This window comes from Dipodomys merriami, unplaced genomic scaffold (genome assembly GCF_024711535.1).
Source record: "Dipodomys merriami isolate MVZ:Mamm:240054 unplaced genomic scaffold, mDipMer1.0.p SCAF_3, whole genome shotgun sequence".
Classification (NCBI taxonomy): Eukaryota; Metazoa; Chordata; class Mammalia; order Rodentia; family Heteromyidae; genus Dipodomys; species Dipodomys merriami.
Window position 1 is genome coordinate 13,480,560 of NW_027204492.1, and position 16,941 is coordinate 13,497,500.

At 43.3% G+C, this 16,941-nt stretch overlaps 1 protein-coding gene across 5 annotated transcripts in view; it reads left to right on the forward strand.

The window, feature by feature from the left end:
• The first annotated feature begins 338 nt into the window (after positions 1 to 338).
• Arhgef6 (Rac/Cdc42 guanine nucleotide exchange factor 6) overlaps positions 339 to 16,941 on the forward strand; it is a 118,773-nt gene continuing 102,170 nt past the window's right edge. For 2 of the 5 annotated variants that reach the window (XM_070039649.1, XM_070039650.1), the window contains exons 1-2: positions 339 to 645; positions 1,747 to 1,830. In XM_070039649.1, the coding sequence (XP_069895750.1) occupies positions 481 to 645; positions 1,747 to 1,830 (249 nt within the window). In that variant the 5' untranslated portion in view covers positions 339 to 480. Of the gene's footprint in view, positions 646 to 1,746; positions 1,831 to 11,371; positions 11,468 to 16,941 lie in introns of those variants that run through there. The other 3 variants (XM_070039648.1, XM_070039651.1, XM_070039654.1) reach the window with 2 other exon arrangements.

Below are 16,941 nucleotides of genomic sequence, written 5' to 3' on the forward strand. Positions count from 1 at the left end.
CAAGGTCCCCTGAAGTGCTGGCTCACCTTGTTTTCCTTTACTCTCCTCCCTTCCCAGCATCCTCCTCACTTCCTTTCTTTATATCTTTTTGCACTGTTTGGACTTTTGGGGTTGTGGGGTGTGTGTGTGTGTGTGTGTGTGTGTGTGTGTGTGTATGTGTGTGTGTGTGTGTGTGTGTTCCTTTTTTATTTTTTTAATCCTCATAAATTTATTTTTGCAGGCTTTGAACATAAAAATCAATGTTATCCTGGAATTTTATGTCAATTTTCTCTGTGTGTACATCTTTGATTAAGAAAAAAAACCCCACATTGTGAGTGGGTCCCACTGTTGTTTAAGAAAAGTGGTTTTAAGCCTTTGCTCTGCAAGTATCAGAAGAGAACTCATAAAAAGGAAGAGAGCAGCAGATGCAATCACGGATGTGGCTTCATACTTGCAACTGCCCCAGATAGTTGGTCCTGAGAGAGTAGACTAGCCTCTGTAATGAATCCAGAAGAGCAAATCGTGACATGGCTGATATCTTTGGGAGTTTTGGATTCCCCCAAAAAGACCATCTGTGATCCGGAAGAGTTCTTGATGTCTTCACTGAAAAATGGGGTAGTGCTGTGCAAACTGCTCAACCGACTTCTGCCTGGCTCAGTGGAAAAGGTAAGGCTAATTTGCGGTTGTTTACCTCAGAGCAGCAATAATAAAACTCTTCAGATAGTTTTCTGTTACCTAAGTAATGGGAATTGTCTGCTTTAATATCTTTCTAAGAGTTGGACATTCTCACTGTGTTTGTAGGTTGAAAATATCAGAAAAATTAAACGCTATCCTTTAGTCACTGCCTTCTCCCCTACATGCTACCACAATGTTGAACAGGAAAGCACCCGAATGACAAGTGTTCTGGGTCGTGGAGGAACTTGTTACATTTCTCCATGCACCACAGACGTGCTTGGAACTTGAGGTGTATCTGAGTCTATATAACAGTTTGCCTAATAACTGATGCTGTTTTGTCTTAAAAAAATCTATTGAGGAAGGAAACAGGAACTAGAAGAAAGAATCCAAATTATCACATATGGTTTGGGAAATGAGGAGGGGGGAGAGGGAGAGATCAAAGCATATATAGGTGTTAAATGCAACATGCATTCAAAATGAAACTAAACTTAGTCTCAAAAAATTGAAGATTTTTGATATTGGAAGCTCATCATCTCAACAATGGATAATTTTTAGAGTGGGTACTTTAGGTAAGGTTAAAGGGACAGTCCTACAATTATTTTCTTACACACAACAAGAAATGTGACTGTGAGTCTAGCACTTCTTGCCTTCTTATATTAGTTTCTATTTTTTAATTGATCAAGTAGATGTACTTACAATTTCTTAAACCTGAGAAATGGATAAACGTGATCAAATGGAGCAAACAGCCAAAATGAAAAATAACATCAATAAATTATCACAGGGTGGGGAGAGGAAAGTAATAAATATTGCTTTTTTGCTTGAAAGCAAGAATCAAGCTAAAAAATAGTATCTGTCTTGTTCTCTGTAATTTGCTATCACCACATTTGGCTGAAGGTATGAGATGACATTTATAATAGCTTGGTGGCATTTGAAGCAAAAACCAACCGTTTAGACATTGACATCACTTCCTTCAGTGGTTATTTCTCTTCCTGGATTGACAGTACTTCCCTCTAGTTATGAGCAAATGGTGAGTTACAGTTTGCTCGAAATAGATTGACCATCTCCAAGTGACATTTGACTCTGCTTCTCTAGTACTGTCTGGAGCCCCAAACAGAAGCCAGCTGCCTCAGCAACATCAATGAATTCCTGAAAGGATGTGCGTCTCTGCAACTGGAGGTGAGCCTACTCAACTGGCTTGCTTTTCTCATCTTAAACTCTGGAAAATTAGAGTTAAGATGAATGGTTCACAGTGGTGGGTTGTTTGTGTCTGTCATTTGTAGAAACCAGTTCCAAAGAAAACAAAATCAAATCAGCATTCAAACATAGTGTCTTGGGGCTGGGAAGGTGGGTCAGTAGGAGAGTACTTGCCTTGTATATGAGGCCCTGGGTTTGATTCCTCAGTACCACATAAGCAGAAAAAGCTGGAAGTGGCATTGTAGCTCAAATGGTAGAGCACTAGCCTTGAGCTAAAGAGCTGAGGGACGTTGCCCAGGTCCAGAGTTCAGGCCCCACAACTGACAAAACACACACACACATACACACACACACACACACACACACACACACACACACACACACACAAAACAAACATTGTGTCTTTTATTACATGCCTGTGGCTCATGCCTTGTAATCTTAGTTATCCAAAAGGCTAAGATCTGGAGAATTGAGGTTCAGCCAGCCCTGGGCAGCAAAAGTTGGCAAGACTCCACTTCTAATTAACTAGCAGAAAAAGCTGGGCTGGAGTTATGGCTCAAGTGGTAGAGTGCCACTTATGAGCAAAAAAGCTGAACTGGCAAGGCTCTGAGTTCACACACACACACTTTTTTTTTGCCAGGCTTGGGGTTTGAACTCAGGGCCTGGGCACTGTCCCTGAGCTGCTTTTTGCTCAAGGCTAGTGCTCTACCACTTGAGCCACCGTGCCACTTCCAGTGTTTTCTGATTATGTGGTGCAGAGGAATCAAACCCAGGGTTTCATGCATGCTAGGCAAGCACTCTATCACTAAGCCACATTCCCAGCGCGCCCTCCTGCCCCCATCTTAAGTATAGCATCCCCTGAAAGCAGGCTTCAGGTGAAAAATCCTTTTTTTTTTTTTTGTCTGTTATGGGGCCTGAACTCTGGGCCTGGGTGCTGTCCCTCAACTCTTCAGCTCAAGGCTAGCGCTTTACCATATGAGCCACCGTGCCACTTCCAGCTTTTTCTGCTTATGTAGTACTGAGGAATCAAACCCAGGGCCTCATGCATGCAAGACAAGCACTCTACCACTGAGCCACCTTCCCAGCCCCTGAAAGATCTTTTGTACGTGTACTTCCCTAATAAGGAGAACCCAAAATGTGCCACTGGCTGCTGCAGAAGTTTACTGCAATCCCCTAAGCTGGGAAGAGAAGAAAGGCTTTTGTCACTCTTTCCTATTAACACCTCTAAATAAAGGCCTTGAAAAGCTAACAGAAGTGTGCTAGTAGTAGTACTTTGAGCATGGACTCAGGCCTTAGATTTCTTGTGCTTGAATCCCAGTTTCTACTCACTAGTGACTTTGTGATGTTAGGTATGTCACTTAAATACACCTCTACGCCTTGGTCTCTCTCCCCATGTGTAAAATAAGATTAATACCATCTCATAAGATTGCTATGCATTCAATTCACATGCTTTTTTTTCCCTTGTAAGTACTGAAGCTTGAACTCACTTCCTGGGCATGGTCCCTGACCTTTTTTGTTCAAGGCTAGCATTCCACCATTTGAGCCACAGTGCCACTTGTGGCTTTTTCTGAGTAGTTAAGAGTAGTTGGGGTTAAGGGTCTAATGGACTTTCCTGCCTAGGCTGGCTTCAAACTGTGATTCTCAGATCTCAGCCTCCTAAGTAGTTAGGATTACAGGCAAGAACCACTTGTGTCTGGCTTCTGGATTTTTTTGGGGGGTCTGGTGGTGGGGCCTGAACTCTGGGCCTGGGCACTGTCCCTCAGCTCTTCAGCTCAAGGCTAGTGCTCTACCATTTGAACCATAGCACCACTTCCGACTTTTTTCTTTTTGCTTATGTGGTGCTGAGGAATCGAACCCAGGGCCTCATGCATTCAAGGCAAGCAATCTACCACTGAGCCACCTTCCCAGCCCCTGGCTTCTGGATTTTTAAAAATTAAGTATTTTAAAATTGTTATTATAAAGGTGATGTATAGAGGGGTTACCATTTTGTAAGTTAGGTAATGAGTACATTTCTTTTTGGATAATGTCACCCCTTCCTTTGCTCTCTTCTAGTTTTTCCCTCCTATCCCCATACTTCTGGTTTTCTGGTAGTTAATTGAAGATAAGAGTCACACAAACTTTTCCTGCTGGTTTTGATCCAGGATCCTCAGATCTCAGCCTCCTGAATATCTAAGAGTACTGGTGCCTGGCTTGAATTCTCACATTTTAAGTCCTCAGAAGAGTGCCTAGAAATAGAAAATGTCCTTCTAATTGTAACTATTTATTACTACTACTAATAGTCACAGTAGGTTTGTCTCTTATAAACTTGGCTTCCTTCCCAGTTTTTCCTAAAGTTAGCCCTAGTATTAAGCTATACCTTATCCCAGGCTTCCTTATTGCCCGATTTGAGAGTGCTCTGTCTCTGTGTCTCTATGTATTTTTCAGGCTTTGGAGGTAGATATGGCTTCAGAGTATTTGATATCACTTAGAGAATGATGTCTATTATGGAACCTATTTTAGTATTTTCTTTAAAAGAATTCAAATAAAAACATAATGAAGTTGCCAGTGATTTCTGTGCTTGGAATCTGCCAGAAGGTATACTGAACTTTACAGTGCTAAGAATACTAGATGAAACAGAAGCAGCATCTGGGTTCTGGTATTGTTGAGGATTTTTCTGATAACTAAAGCTTACTCTGTTAAGCACAAATGTTGAAAATGTTTCTATTCACTTTGGATAGAAATTTTACTAAAAATGTTTTTTTTTTATCGAGTTTGGGTAGAAATCTTACTGAAAAGTGTATCATGATTTTCTATCTTCTTAATAATATGCACTGAGCACATTTTCATATCTCTGTGTCCCTATCCCTCTTTCTGTCTTTGTCTTTGACACCCTCTCCCTCTCTCTCTCTCTCCCTCCCTTCTTCCCTCCCTCCTGCCCTCCTTCTCTCTCTCTCTCTCTCTCTCTCTCTCTCTCTCTCTCTCTCTCTCTCTCTCTCTCTCTCTGTGCTATTTGGGCTGACCTAACATGATAAGACCATTGGAGTAAGGCAGTATGTGGCACTGTGGCTACTCACATGACTTCTTTATATTGATAGATATGAGTCTTAGCTTGGTCATTTACAGACTGTGTCACTGTGATAGTCACACAGTGGCATGTCTATGATCCTGTTTCCACATCTGGATAATGGAGACTTTAACAACATCTACTGCAGGGGGTTGTTTTAAGGATCAAATAAAAGGATGCATCTAAAGCACTTGATAAATCACTGCATATAAATATATACACTAGCTGTTTACTGGTACATGATTACTAAGCTTTCATTGTACTGCTGTCTGAAAAATTATGCCTGTAAGGTATATATAGGAGCTAGAACCCTGAGTGAGGGCTCACTGAGGACTGCAGCTGAAAGCCGAACTGGGGAACACTAAACAGACAAGTGTGTTGAATATCCAGTGTCAAGTTTCCTGGTAGGTAGGAAACAGACCTAAGTACAAGTGTTGGAACCTTTCCTTAGAGGGTATCCTTCAGGCCCAAAGTGCTTAGCCAGTGCCTGGCATAGGCCATGCCTGTTGACTCTATAAGACTCTAAATATGTGAAAAGCAAGAAAAGCAGATTGACTCCAGACAACACAGAGCACAGTAATTGATTGTCTAAGAAAGACTGCCAGTTTGAGGTTGTGATCATGGTTCAAGTGGTAGAGCAATTTACCCAGCAAGTATGAAGGCCCTGACTATAAATCCCAAGACCACATACAAAAAAGATCACCAGGTTAAAATGATCTGCTTAGAAATACAACAGAGCTGGGTACTGGCGACTCACACCTGTAATCCTAGCTATGCAGGAGGCTGAGATCTGAGGATCGAAGTTCAAAGCCAGCCTAAGCAGGAAAGTCTGTGAGACTCTTATTTCCAATAAACCACTAGAAAACCGGAAGTGGCACTGTGGCTCAAGTGGTAAAGCGCTTGCCTTGAGCTGAAGAGCACAGGGACAGTGCCCAGTCCAGAGTTCAAGCCCCATGATTGAACAAAAAAAATTTTAATTGTGTGTGTATGAGTGCTGGTACTAAGGCATGAACTCAGGGCCTTTGCATTGTCCCTTAGCTTTGCTGTTCAAGGCTGGTGCTCTAGCACTTGAGCCACAGATCTGCTTCTGCCTTTCTACTGGTTAACTGTAGGTAGGAGTCCCAACAAAGACTTTTGTGCCTGGACTGGCTTTGAACTATGATCCTCAGATCTCAGCTTCCTTAGTATCTAGGATTATAGGCATGAATACCAGTGCCTTACAAAATAGTTAAATTTTGATTAAGTCAAATTCAACTAGTTTTTGTTTTGTTGTTTATACTTTTGGTATTATCTAAGAACCCTTTTTCTAATCAAAAGTCATGAAGGCTTACTCCTGTTTGTTTTTTTTTTCTAACTGTGATCATTTGAGCTCTTACACTGGGGTCTTTGATCCATTTTGGATCAAATTATGTATATAGTAGGAAGTATGGGCTAAAGTAATTATTTTGTACGTGCACATATAGATTTCTTAACATCATTTAATGAAAAGACTTCCACTTGACTAACTGTAGTGCGTACCTCTGTGTGTGTGGGGGCAGGGGGTACTGGGGCTTGAATTCAGGGTCTGAGCACTGTCCCTTAGCTTTTTTCATATAAGGCTGGTGCTCTACCATTTGAACCATAACTCTGCTTCCAGAGTTTTGGTGGTTAGTTGGAGATAAGAGTCTCATGGGCTTTCCTGTCTTGGCTAACTTCAAACCATGATCCTTGGATCGCAGCCTCCTGATTAGGTAGGGTTCCAAACATGAGCTGCCAGTTCCCAGCATTAGTGTAGCTTAGTAGTAAGTTTTAAAACTCTGATGCTGTGAGCCCTCTAACTTATTCTTGGTTTTCAAAGCCATATTGGCTCTTCTAGATCCCTTACATGTCCAGGTACATTTTAGCACCAGACTTGACTTTTCATTAAAACAAAAAAAGCTAGCTCAGCTGAGATCTTAACAGGGGTTGTGTTCAATCTATAGGGGAATAATGCCATCTTAATAACATTGACTCTTTGACTCTATAAACATTGAATATCTTTCCATTGATTTATGTCTTCTTTAGTTTCATTCAGCCATGTGCTGTAGCTTTTAGTGCACAGATCTTATACCTTCTTGCTTCAAATTATTCCACAACCTCTTATTCTTGATGCTATTGCAGATGAAAGAGTTTACTTAATTTTGTATTTGTATTTTTCTTTTCAAGGGTATAAAATACAATTGATTTAAAATTATTAGTCTAGGGCTGGAAGAATGGCTCAAGTGGTAGATTGTCAGCTGAGAAAGCAAGCTGAGTGTGCAGAAGGCCTTGAGTTCAAACCTGAATAAAGCCAAAGTAAATAAACACATTCAAAATTATTAGTACATAATAGTTGTTCAAGGGGGTTCATTTTCCAGTTCCATACATACATCTAAAGTACCCTAATCACTCATTCCCTTCACACTCTTCCTTCTCTTCTTCTTAAAACCATGTCAGCAGGTTTCATTGTTCTATTTTCATACACTCTTACAAAGTTTTCGACTATATTCACCCTCTCTGTTTTCCCTCTTCATCCTGCTGGCATTCACCCCAGCAGAGCCTGTTTTACTTTACTATCAATCATGTTTTCATATTTTAGGATATAATAATTGTACAAAAGGGTTAACTTCTCTTTCCCCATCCTTCTTAATCCCATATTGTCCAATAGCTTTCAGTGAGTTTCCTTATGCTGTCTTCTTACATAGACATAGTATATTTTGATATTATTTACCTTCTATCATTGTTTCTTTTGTTTTCTTTTTTTTTGGGGGGGAGGGGTCTGGTCGTGGGCCTGAACTCTGGGCCTGGGCGCTGTCCCTCAGCTCTTCAGCTCAAGGCTAGCGCTCTACCGCTTGAGCCACAGCGCCACTTCTGGCTTTTTTTTCTGCTTATGTGGTGCTGAGAAATCAAACCCAGGGCCTCATGCATGCAAGGCAAGCGCTCTACCACTGAGCCACCTTCCCAGCCCTTCTTTTCTTTTTCTTTTGTCTGTCGTGGGGCTTGAACTCTGGGTTTGGGCACTGTCCCTGAGCTCTTCAGCTCAAGACTAGCACTCTACCACTTTGAGCCACAGCGCCACTTCCGGTTTTCTGGTGGTTAATTAGAGACAATAGTCTTACAGACTTTCCTGCCCAGGCTGGCTTTGAACTGCGATCCTCAGATCTCAGCCTCCTGAGTAGCTAGGATTACAGGCATGTCCAGCCATCATTGTTTCTTCCCCTCAGTCCTCCCAGTCATACAGTTATACTCATATTACCACATATGTATACATATCTAATATGTGCGTATATCTACGCATAAGAAGTTGTGCAAATTTGCTGTTATTCTTTTTTTTCAGTTGACTATGGAAATTTATTGGAGAAGGGGAGATTTTTTTTTTTTTGCCAGTTCTGGGGCTTGAACTCAGGGCCTGGGCACTGTCCCTGAGCTTTGCTCAAGGCAAGCACTCTACCACTTGAGACACAGCATCACTTCTAGAATTTTCTGTTTATGTGCTACTGAGGAATTGAACCAAGGGCTTCATGCATGCTAGGCAAGCACTCTACCACTGAGCCACCTTCCCAGCCTGAACAAGGGGAGATTGATCTGATATTATAGGCTTCCACATCCCCTTGAATTTTGTCTCATATTCTTTTTCTTGCTATGATTCTTGAATCATCTTTTGTTGTAGGAATGGAATTATTGTGTCAAATTTTGATAGATAATTTCAAAGTCTCCTACAAAAATGCTGTTCCAGATTTCAGTCCTGTCAATAGTGTAGAAAATGTCTTGTTTCTCAGGTCCTTGGCAATATTATTATCTTTAATGTTTGCTAAATATTAAATGGTACTCTTTTTAACATTTTTATTTTATTGTAAAGATGCTGTACAGAGGGGTTACAGTTACCTGAGTAAGGCAATGAGTACATTTCTTTTTACCCCTTCCCTTGTTGTTTTCCCACTATCCCTAACCTCCCCCTGGTATTTTTTTTTGGAGGGGTCTGGTCATGGGGCCTGAACTCTGAGCCTGGGCGCTGTCCCTCAGCTCTTCAGCTCAAGGCTAGCGCTCTACCACTTGAGCCACAGCACCACTTCTGGCATTTTTTTTTGCTTATGTGGTGCTGGGGAATCAAACCCAGGGCCTCATGCATGCAAGGCAAGCGCTCTACCACTGAGCCACCTTCCCAGCCCTCCCCTTGGTATCTTTTATGCTATGACTTACATATCATGATTCCTAATGAATTTGAATGTCCTCTCCTTTTTAACCTATTTCTTGTTTTCAAACTGTATCTTTCCTGTTTTCTTACAGAATGGAAACGTAGAGAAAACATTATGTCCTCAAGTAAAAACTTCTGAGAATATATGGAACAGCCCTCATTTCTAGGTAGTGTCATTAATGTGACCAGGCAGTCTTTCTAGAGCATGAGTTCTAACAACTGTAGCTACTTTGGTGTGTGTTGCCTTTGGATTTAGTGGGAATCAGAGCCGCATGCAATTCTAGTCCATTGCTTGTGTCCTATGTTGTCCATTTCTGCCTACATTGTTTTGGAAGCAGCCACCTGACTGGATCTGTGTCAGTTCTAGCTCTGGGGCTTTCTTCTCCTTTGCCACTGGTACTACCCTTCCATTGTCAGGGGCATCCTACTATCTCCTGTGTTGCTTCTGGGCCCAGGCAACTTTGTGAAAAGTTGTTTTGTTCATGAAGGGTTTCATTGAATGAATCTTGAGATTCTGCATATCAGAGTCCCTTGTGTCTGTCTGTCTCTCTTCCTCTTCTTCCTTCTTTCCTTCCTTCCAATACCAGCTGGTAGCAGTATAGTTTTTTTTTTTCCCTATGCCCCCACCCCCTCACTCCCTCCTGTCTCCCTGAGTCACTCCATCTGCCTTGTCACAGGAACAGCATGGGTGCACTCCTTAAAGTAAGTCCTGTGGGACAGACGATTTGCCATTTCCCAGGAGCTGCTCAGTAGGGAGGCATTCTGAAAGTAAGGCAGCTCTGCTGAGGATCATGACCCAAGGGTCAATTTCTCTTCTGGCCAGCTCCAGCTCTTGGAGAGTTGGCTTCCCTGGAACCCAGGCACAAAGGCTAAGTGACTAACTTTTCTCTAGACCTCCCTTCAAGCCCCATGGCTGCCTTTAGTGTGAAATCTGAGTCTTCAACCCTAGGCCTCAGTCAACTCATGTGTAAAATGGCAAGATTATAGTAGGGATTGTGTAATGTTTTGTGGTTCTCTGCAGTGCTTTTGATTGGCCTTTTCCCATTAGTTTCTACTGGTGGAAGCTTTGCATATTTAGCTGTTCAATTTGACCAGTGGGTAGACTACAGAGGATTTTGATAAGTTGTTTTCTTCCCGTTGAGTCAATCTGACACCCCTAATGGAATTTCCAGGAGTTAATTAAATGCTATCGTGACTTTGGCCATTGTAGTCTTTTACTGACTGCATTGCATTTGTGTAAACACTGGACATTATATGAGGTGGCAAATATCTCTCAGGAACCTTTTTATTCGCTCTCAGAGGCTATGTAATTAAGGAGCCTGTTGTAAGAGAACTCACGAAAGGGAAGGGAGGCATGTGAGGGGGGCTACCAGGTGCCTTTCTGCTTAGGTGCCACCTCCCCACCAGGCAGCTTGGGGGTGCTGAGTTGCTCGCCAAGATAGGAAGAGAAAATTGGCCACCACCGGGAAGAGCTCGTCTGTGTCTGGGTTTTGCGCCTGAGGCTTTGGCAGGCCAGGCGCCCATAGCCCTGGGCATGGGACTGAACTGGGCGGCAGCCACATGCGCAGTGTGGCTGCTGTCTCTCCACCGCAGCTTTTTGCTGCTGCCACGGATACCCTGGTTGTCGCTGCTGCTGCTGTTGCTGCTGCTGCTGCTTTGCTCTGCGCCGCTGTCACTTCCAGTTCCTACTTCTGTGATCCAGGTCCGGGTCACTGCTTCCCTGCTGTTGGCTGGGTCTCTCCAGGCCGTCCTCCCTCCCAGGCTGTGCCTCCAAGCGGGAGGAGGGCAGAGCAGGCGGCTTGAAAGGGGTCGGGAGGAGCCTCAGGGAGAGGCACTCGGAGAGCCAGTCCCCCCTCCATTAGCTACCCCGCGTACCCACACTTGGCTCACTGCCAGTGCACGCAGCGGGGCGCACCTCCCTCACCCCCCAATTGGGTCCTCGTGGTCCTCCACCCTCTGCTTGATCCAGCTCCAGCAGAAAGAACTTGAGAGCAAGAATCTCTCTTTTAAAAAAAAGGAAGAAAAGAAGCGATTCCCTGGACTGGAGAGGTTGCCGGCGCGGCGCGGCGCGGCACGGAGTTTGGAGACGGGCGCCCCCTCTTCGCTTGCGTCCAGGAGCAAAGTTGCAGCTGCCCCTCCCCGCTGGGGCGAGCCGAGCTCAGCTCTCCAGTTTCGCTCGGGTGACGGCTGTGCTCTGGGAAAGGGTCCCAGCTCTGGCTCAGGGGGGAGATCGGCTCCCGCAGCCTTGGCACAGGCTAGCTGGTCCGCTCCGGGCCCGGTGACACGGAAGGGCGAGCCGCTTCTTCCAGGAGGTGGTGGCAGCGGCGGCGCGGCTGGAGGGAGCAATCAGCGGAGGACAGACAGGCGGGCAGCAGCTGAGCCAGGTGACCTGCCTGGGGGGCATGGGGTCAGGGGGAATGGGAACACTCGAGGGTCTGGGGTTGGGTGCCAAAAGACACCCCGCCACCTCCACCAGGGAAAAGCTCTCCTGCCTCCTCATTACCGCGATTCCCAGCCCCAGCCACGGGGTCCGTTCTCTGCTAGGGCCTCTGTGGTGCCCGGAGCTCCTGGGAACACGGAGGGGTGGGGATAGGGGTGGTGCAGAGGCCCAGGACGCCAAGCTAGGACATGCCAAACTTAGGGGTGAGTTGTCCACTTCTGGCTACAAGGTTTTCATCAGACCAGATTCTTTCTCCCAGAACCACAGCAAGACTTAACAGGACTATTTGTGATATCAATACGATGCCTTGCCGAGCCAGACATCCATCCATTTGGGGATGTTTTACCCAGGTCTGTCGCAACAATGATTTGTGGATGGAAAAGAACTGTACTTTACAAGGAGTTCCAAAGTGCTCTAGTTAATGTGGACTTTTCATTTTCCAGTCATTTAGGAACCCAACAGGTATTTTAGCTATTTTGTTTCTTAGCTCTACGGGAGAGAACCCTCAAGTTTATCTGTCTCTCCAAATACCTTCTATTTTTATTTCTGGCTTGCTAGTGTTTTGGGGAATGTAGTGGTGATTTGCATGATTTTTTTCCTTTTCTTCATGGATAGAGGGAGTAAAAATATAATCAGGGGATTTTTTTCTATGCAAACAATGCATATTTTGATCAATAAAAGCTTCATATCAACAATAAAAAATCCTTATAGAATAGACTAATTTTGCTTACTGGTCTGTAAACTATTAAGAATATTTACAGGCAAGGTTCTAAGGTCTGAAATGCTTTTCATTATAATGTATTTGCCTGGAAAATATAGTTTGTCCTTGAACTTCCTGTCTTAATTTTGACATTGGCCATGGTAAGAGGATCTCCGATGACATCATTCACTTGGACTTCAGTGGAGGTATTCCCAAGGATTTCTCTTCAGCAAAGTATTATGGTACATGCCAGGCCATGCTGCAGTCCCTTCTTACATAAGCCAGCTTTGGGCTGTGTAGTCTCAGGGTATGCTCCATGCAGTTCAAACAAAAGAGTGTCTGTGTCAGTTTCGGTGCAGTCTCAGTGCCCAGGGAGATGGTTGGAGTTTTGAACAAAGTAAATTTCCAGCTAGTATTCTCAACTTGCATTTCTTTGGTGCCTAAGTTTTTGAAGGCCTGTTTATCTTATCTCAAACTCACCGTGTCCTTCTAAAGGATGCATTACTTTCCTCTAACCAAGAATCAAAAATTGAGTTAACTAAAGTTGTAAAGCTGACCAGTGGTAGAGTCAGAACACTCAACCTGGATTTCCTGCTTTCAGCCCAGATTTGGTGGCTTGTTTTCTCTAAAAATGTGGCAATCTTGTACAAAAGTGTTTCATTTGGTACATTTTCTGCCACTAGGTCTTTTTTTTTTTTTTTTGTCGGTCATGGGGCTTGAACTCCGGGCCTGGGCGCTGTCCCTCAGCTCTTCAGCTCAAGGCCAGTGCTCTACCACTTGAGCTACAGCACCACTTCCGGTTTTCTGGTGGTTTATTGGAGATAGGAGTCTCATGGTCTCTCCTGCCCGGGCTGGCTTTGAACCACGATCCTCAGATCTCAGCCTCCTGAGTAGCTAGGATTACAGGCGAGAGCCACCAGCGCCCGGCCCACTAGGTCTTTTGAGCTATTAATTTGTTTGCAATTCATTTTTCCAACTCCCATTTTCATCTTGTCTTTGCTTGTACATGGCTGGTACTGTTGTGAGGGGCAAGGACAAAAGCAAAGCTTTTCCATAGCCATCTGTGGTTTGCATTTACCAATATCTGCCTCTTTTCTACTCAGGAACAGCAGGTGTGCATAGTATGAGCAGCCAGGTCCCAGAAATTTCTGATATTCACTTGACCTCATTAGTTCCAGTATGATATGACTTCAGTCTTTAAACATTTATTCATTCATTCATTCAGGAGGAGAAATCTCAGAGCATGGATTTTGTTCATTTGCCACAGTATCACTGTGCTTAGGAACCTACATGAAAAGGAGGAGGAGGTCTGGGAATGTGGCTTACTAGTAGAGCGCTTGCCTAGCATGCATGAAGCCCTGGGTTCGATTCCTCAGTACCAAATAAACAGAAAAAAGCTGGAAGTGGTGCTGTGGTTCACATGGGAGAGCACTATCCTTGAGCAAAAGAAAAGAAGCTCAGAGACAGTGCCCAAGCGCTGAGTTCAAGTCCCAGGACTGGCAAAAATAAAGAAATAAAAGGAGGAAGAGTTGAGTAGTTATAGTTTCTCCCATACTTAATATGTTCCAGGTACTGTAGTAGGTGCTTTAAGTCTACTACCTTCTTTCATCCTCACCATAATCACAATGTGGGGACTGAGGTTTAGCGCTGATCCTGATCAATGCCTCGCTCTTCCAGGGTGAAGCTGAGCCACACTGTAATCAGTGATAGCTCTCACGCCACAAAACATATCTTCTTTGTCAAAGGCCAGATTCTTGCTTCCCAGAAGCTATTGCTGAACCCAGTGCCTTGACTTTTCAATGTAAGTAAACATTACAGTCCTCAAAGGTGCTGTTTTTTGGTTCTGGGCTTGAACTCAGGGCATTAGGCTCTTTTTTGACTTTCTTGTTCACAACCATTTTCCCACAGTGTTTTACTAATCGAGCCATGCATCCAGTCACACTTTTTCCTGGTTAATTGGAGAATAGTTCTTGTGAACTTTTTTTTGTTGTTGGTCATGGGGCTTGAACTCTGGGCCTGGGCGCTGTCCCTCAACTGTTCAGCTCAAGGCGAGCACTCTACCACTTGAGCCACAACATCACTACTGGTTTTCTAGTGGTTTATTGGAGATAAGAGTCTCATGGACTTTTCTGCCCTGGCTGGCTTTGAACCGTGATCCTCAGATCTCAGCCTCCTGAGTAGCTAGGATTATGGTGTGAGCCACCAGCGCCCGCCTCTTGTGAACTTTTTTTATGCCTAGGCTTGCTTTGACCTGTGTTCCTCCAGGTGTTTTTTGAGTAGCTAGAATTACAGGTATAAATTACTGTCTTTACTGGGCTATTTTAAAAACACAGATGTCAAGGAGTCTTATCATCCAGAGATTCAGAGTTAGTTGTTTTTAGTGAGACCTAGTCATTGGTATATATATATATATATATATATATGTTTTTTCTAGCTTTGTAGCATGCACTGAGGAAGTTGCACAAATAAATAGTAAATATTTAGTTTGATGAGTCTTCATAAACTGAATTTACCCATGTAACCTGTACACAGATGAAGAAACAACAGTAATAGCACCCAGAACCGCCCTGTGTCTCTTCCCATTCACAACCACTTAATAGGGACACTAAAAACCTGACTTCTAAGCTAATGAATTCTTATTTTTTCAGTCCGAAGCAGATACTTTATGAGAGTGGAATCATATGTACTCATGTTTACAAGGTTTCTTCCTCTCAACATAATATTTGGACTAGTTATCCATGCCATTGCAAGTATTGATAGTTTACTCTTTTTTTTATTGCTAAGTGGTATTCCATTGTATGGATATACTATATTTTGTTCTATTCATGCACTGACAAACATCTAGATTGTTTCCAGGTTTTGTTTTCCATGTTTTGGTTGTTATTAACAATGCTGCTTGAAATGTCCTATGGGTCTTCTGGAGAACATGCATGCACAGTTATTGGAAATTTATGTACAGCAGGGGAACTGCTAGGTTATAATGTAATAATAATATATACATATATATGTATATATTGAATAGGAGGGCAACTGCTAGGTTATAATGTAATATATATATATATATATATATATATATATATATATATATATATATATATATATATTCAGTAGGAGGTATTCCTGGACAGTTTTCCAAAGTTGTTTAACCTAATGATGATTATGTTTTGAAAGTCCTGAAAGTGATTGTGACATACATCCAGAATTGAGAACCATTTCCCTGCCTTATCTAGATTTTAGCAGTCTACTTCAAATATTGACTACCTGACTGAAAACCATTAAATAAAAAACAGATACTAGCTTTCTCTCTTCTGGATCAGGCAGCGGGATCAGGCATTTCCCCATAATCCTTTGCATCAAGGAAACCCTGAATATTCATGCTTGCTATGGTTATTTGTCAGCATTTCTTTTTTTTTTTTTTTGGGTCCGGTCGTGGGGCCTGAACTCTGGGCCTGCGCGCTGTCCCTCAGCTCTTCAGCTCAAGGCTAGCGCTCTACCACTTGAGCCATAGTGCCACTTCCGGCTTTTTTTCTTTTTTTGCTTATGTGGTGCTGAGGAATCGAACCCAGGGCCTCGAGCATGCAAGGCAAGCACTCTACCACCGAGCCGCCTTCCCAGCCCATCTGTCAGCATTTCTATCTGCTAGTTTGAGAACTTGTCAAAGATAGGAACCAAGTTTGGTCATCCTCAGAATTGTAGCACCTCAATGTCTAGTATAGTATAGTATAGTATAGTATAGTATAGTATAGTATAGTATAGTATAGTATAGTATAGTATAGTACTGCATAGGGCATTTCATATAATCAAGTACTCAGAAAATGCTTATTAAGTACGTAATTAAATAAGTGATTGAGTAATCAGAGATCTGGGCTTAAAAGGTGGTGCTCCAAGCCCGAGGCATTGGTGGCTCATGCCTGTAAGCCTAGCTACTCAGGAGACTGAGATCTGAGGATCATGGTTCAAAGTCAGCCTGGGCAGGAATGTCTGTAAGACTCATCTCCAATAAGCCACTCAGAAAACCAGAAGTAGTGCTATGGCTCAAGTGGTAGAGTGCTCGCCTTGAGCTGAAGAGCTGAGGGACAGCACCCAGGCCCAGAGTTCAAGCCCCATGACCGGACCCCCCCCCCAAAAAGGTGGTGCCCCATAACTTACATATTATTTTTTTTTGCACCATAACTTACATATTATTCATCAGAGCCTTATTGCTTTTACTTATCTCAGCCTGTAAGCATTATGGGTAACCTGGTTGTTTATCCCCAAACTAATTACAATTAGGAAATCAGATGAAATGAAGTAAGATACATGGAAATGTCCTGTAAACTGGGCATAGCATCTAGGAAATTTGGGATAAAGGGAGCAAAAGGCAGCATGTATGTATCTGTACTTCACATAGAAGAAATGAAATTGATAGCACATCAGCAATGGACTCAGAAAACAAAAGACTGGACCTGAGGTCCTTTGATGTGAGGTGGGTGCATGCCATGTGGGTCTGGTGAAGAGAATTTGTGTCTGTCTCTGCCTTGGTCTGCATTTGATTCTTACTCCAGGTAACCTGCTTTGTCTTCGCAAAATAGTATGGCTGGGGCTGGGAAGGTGGCTCAGTGGTAGAGCGCTTGCCTTGCATGCCTGAGGCCCTGGGTTCGATTCCTCAGTACCACATAAGCAAAAGGAAAAAAAGCCAGAAGTGGTGCTGTGGCTCAAGTGGTAGAGCGCTAGCCTTG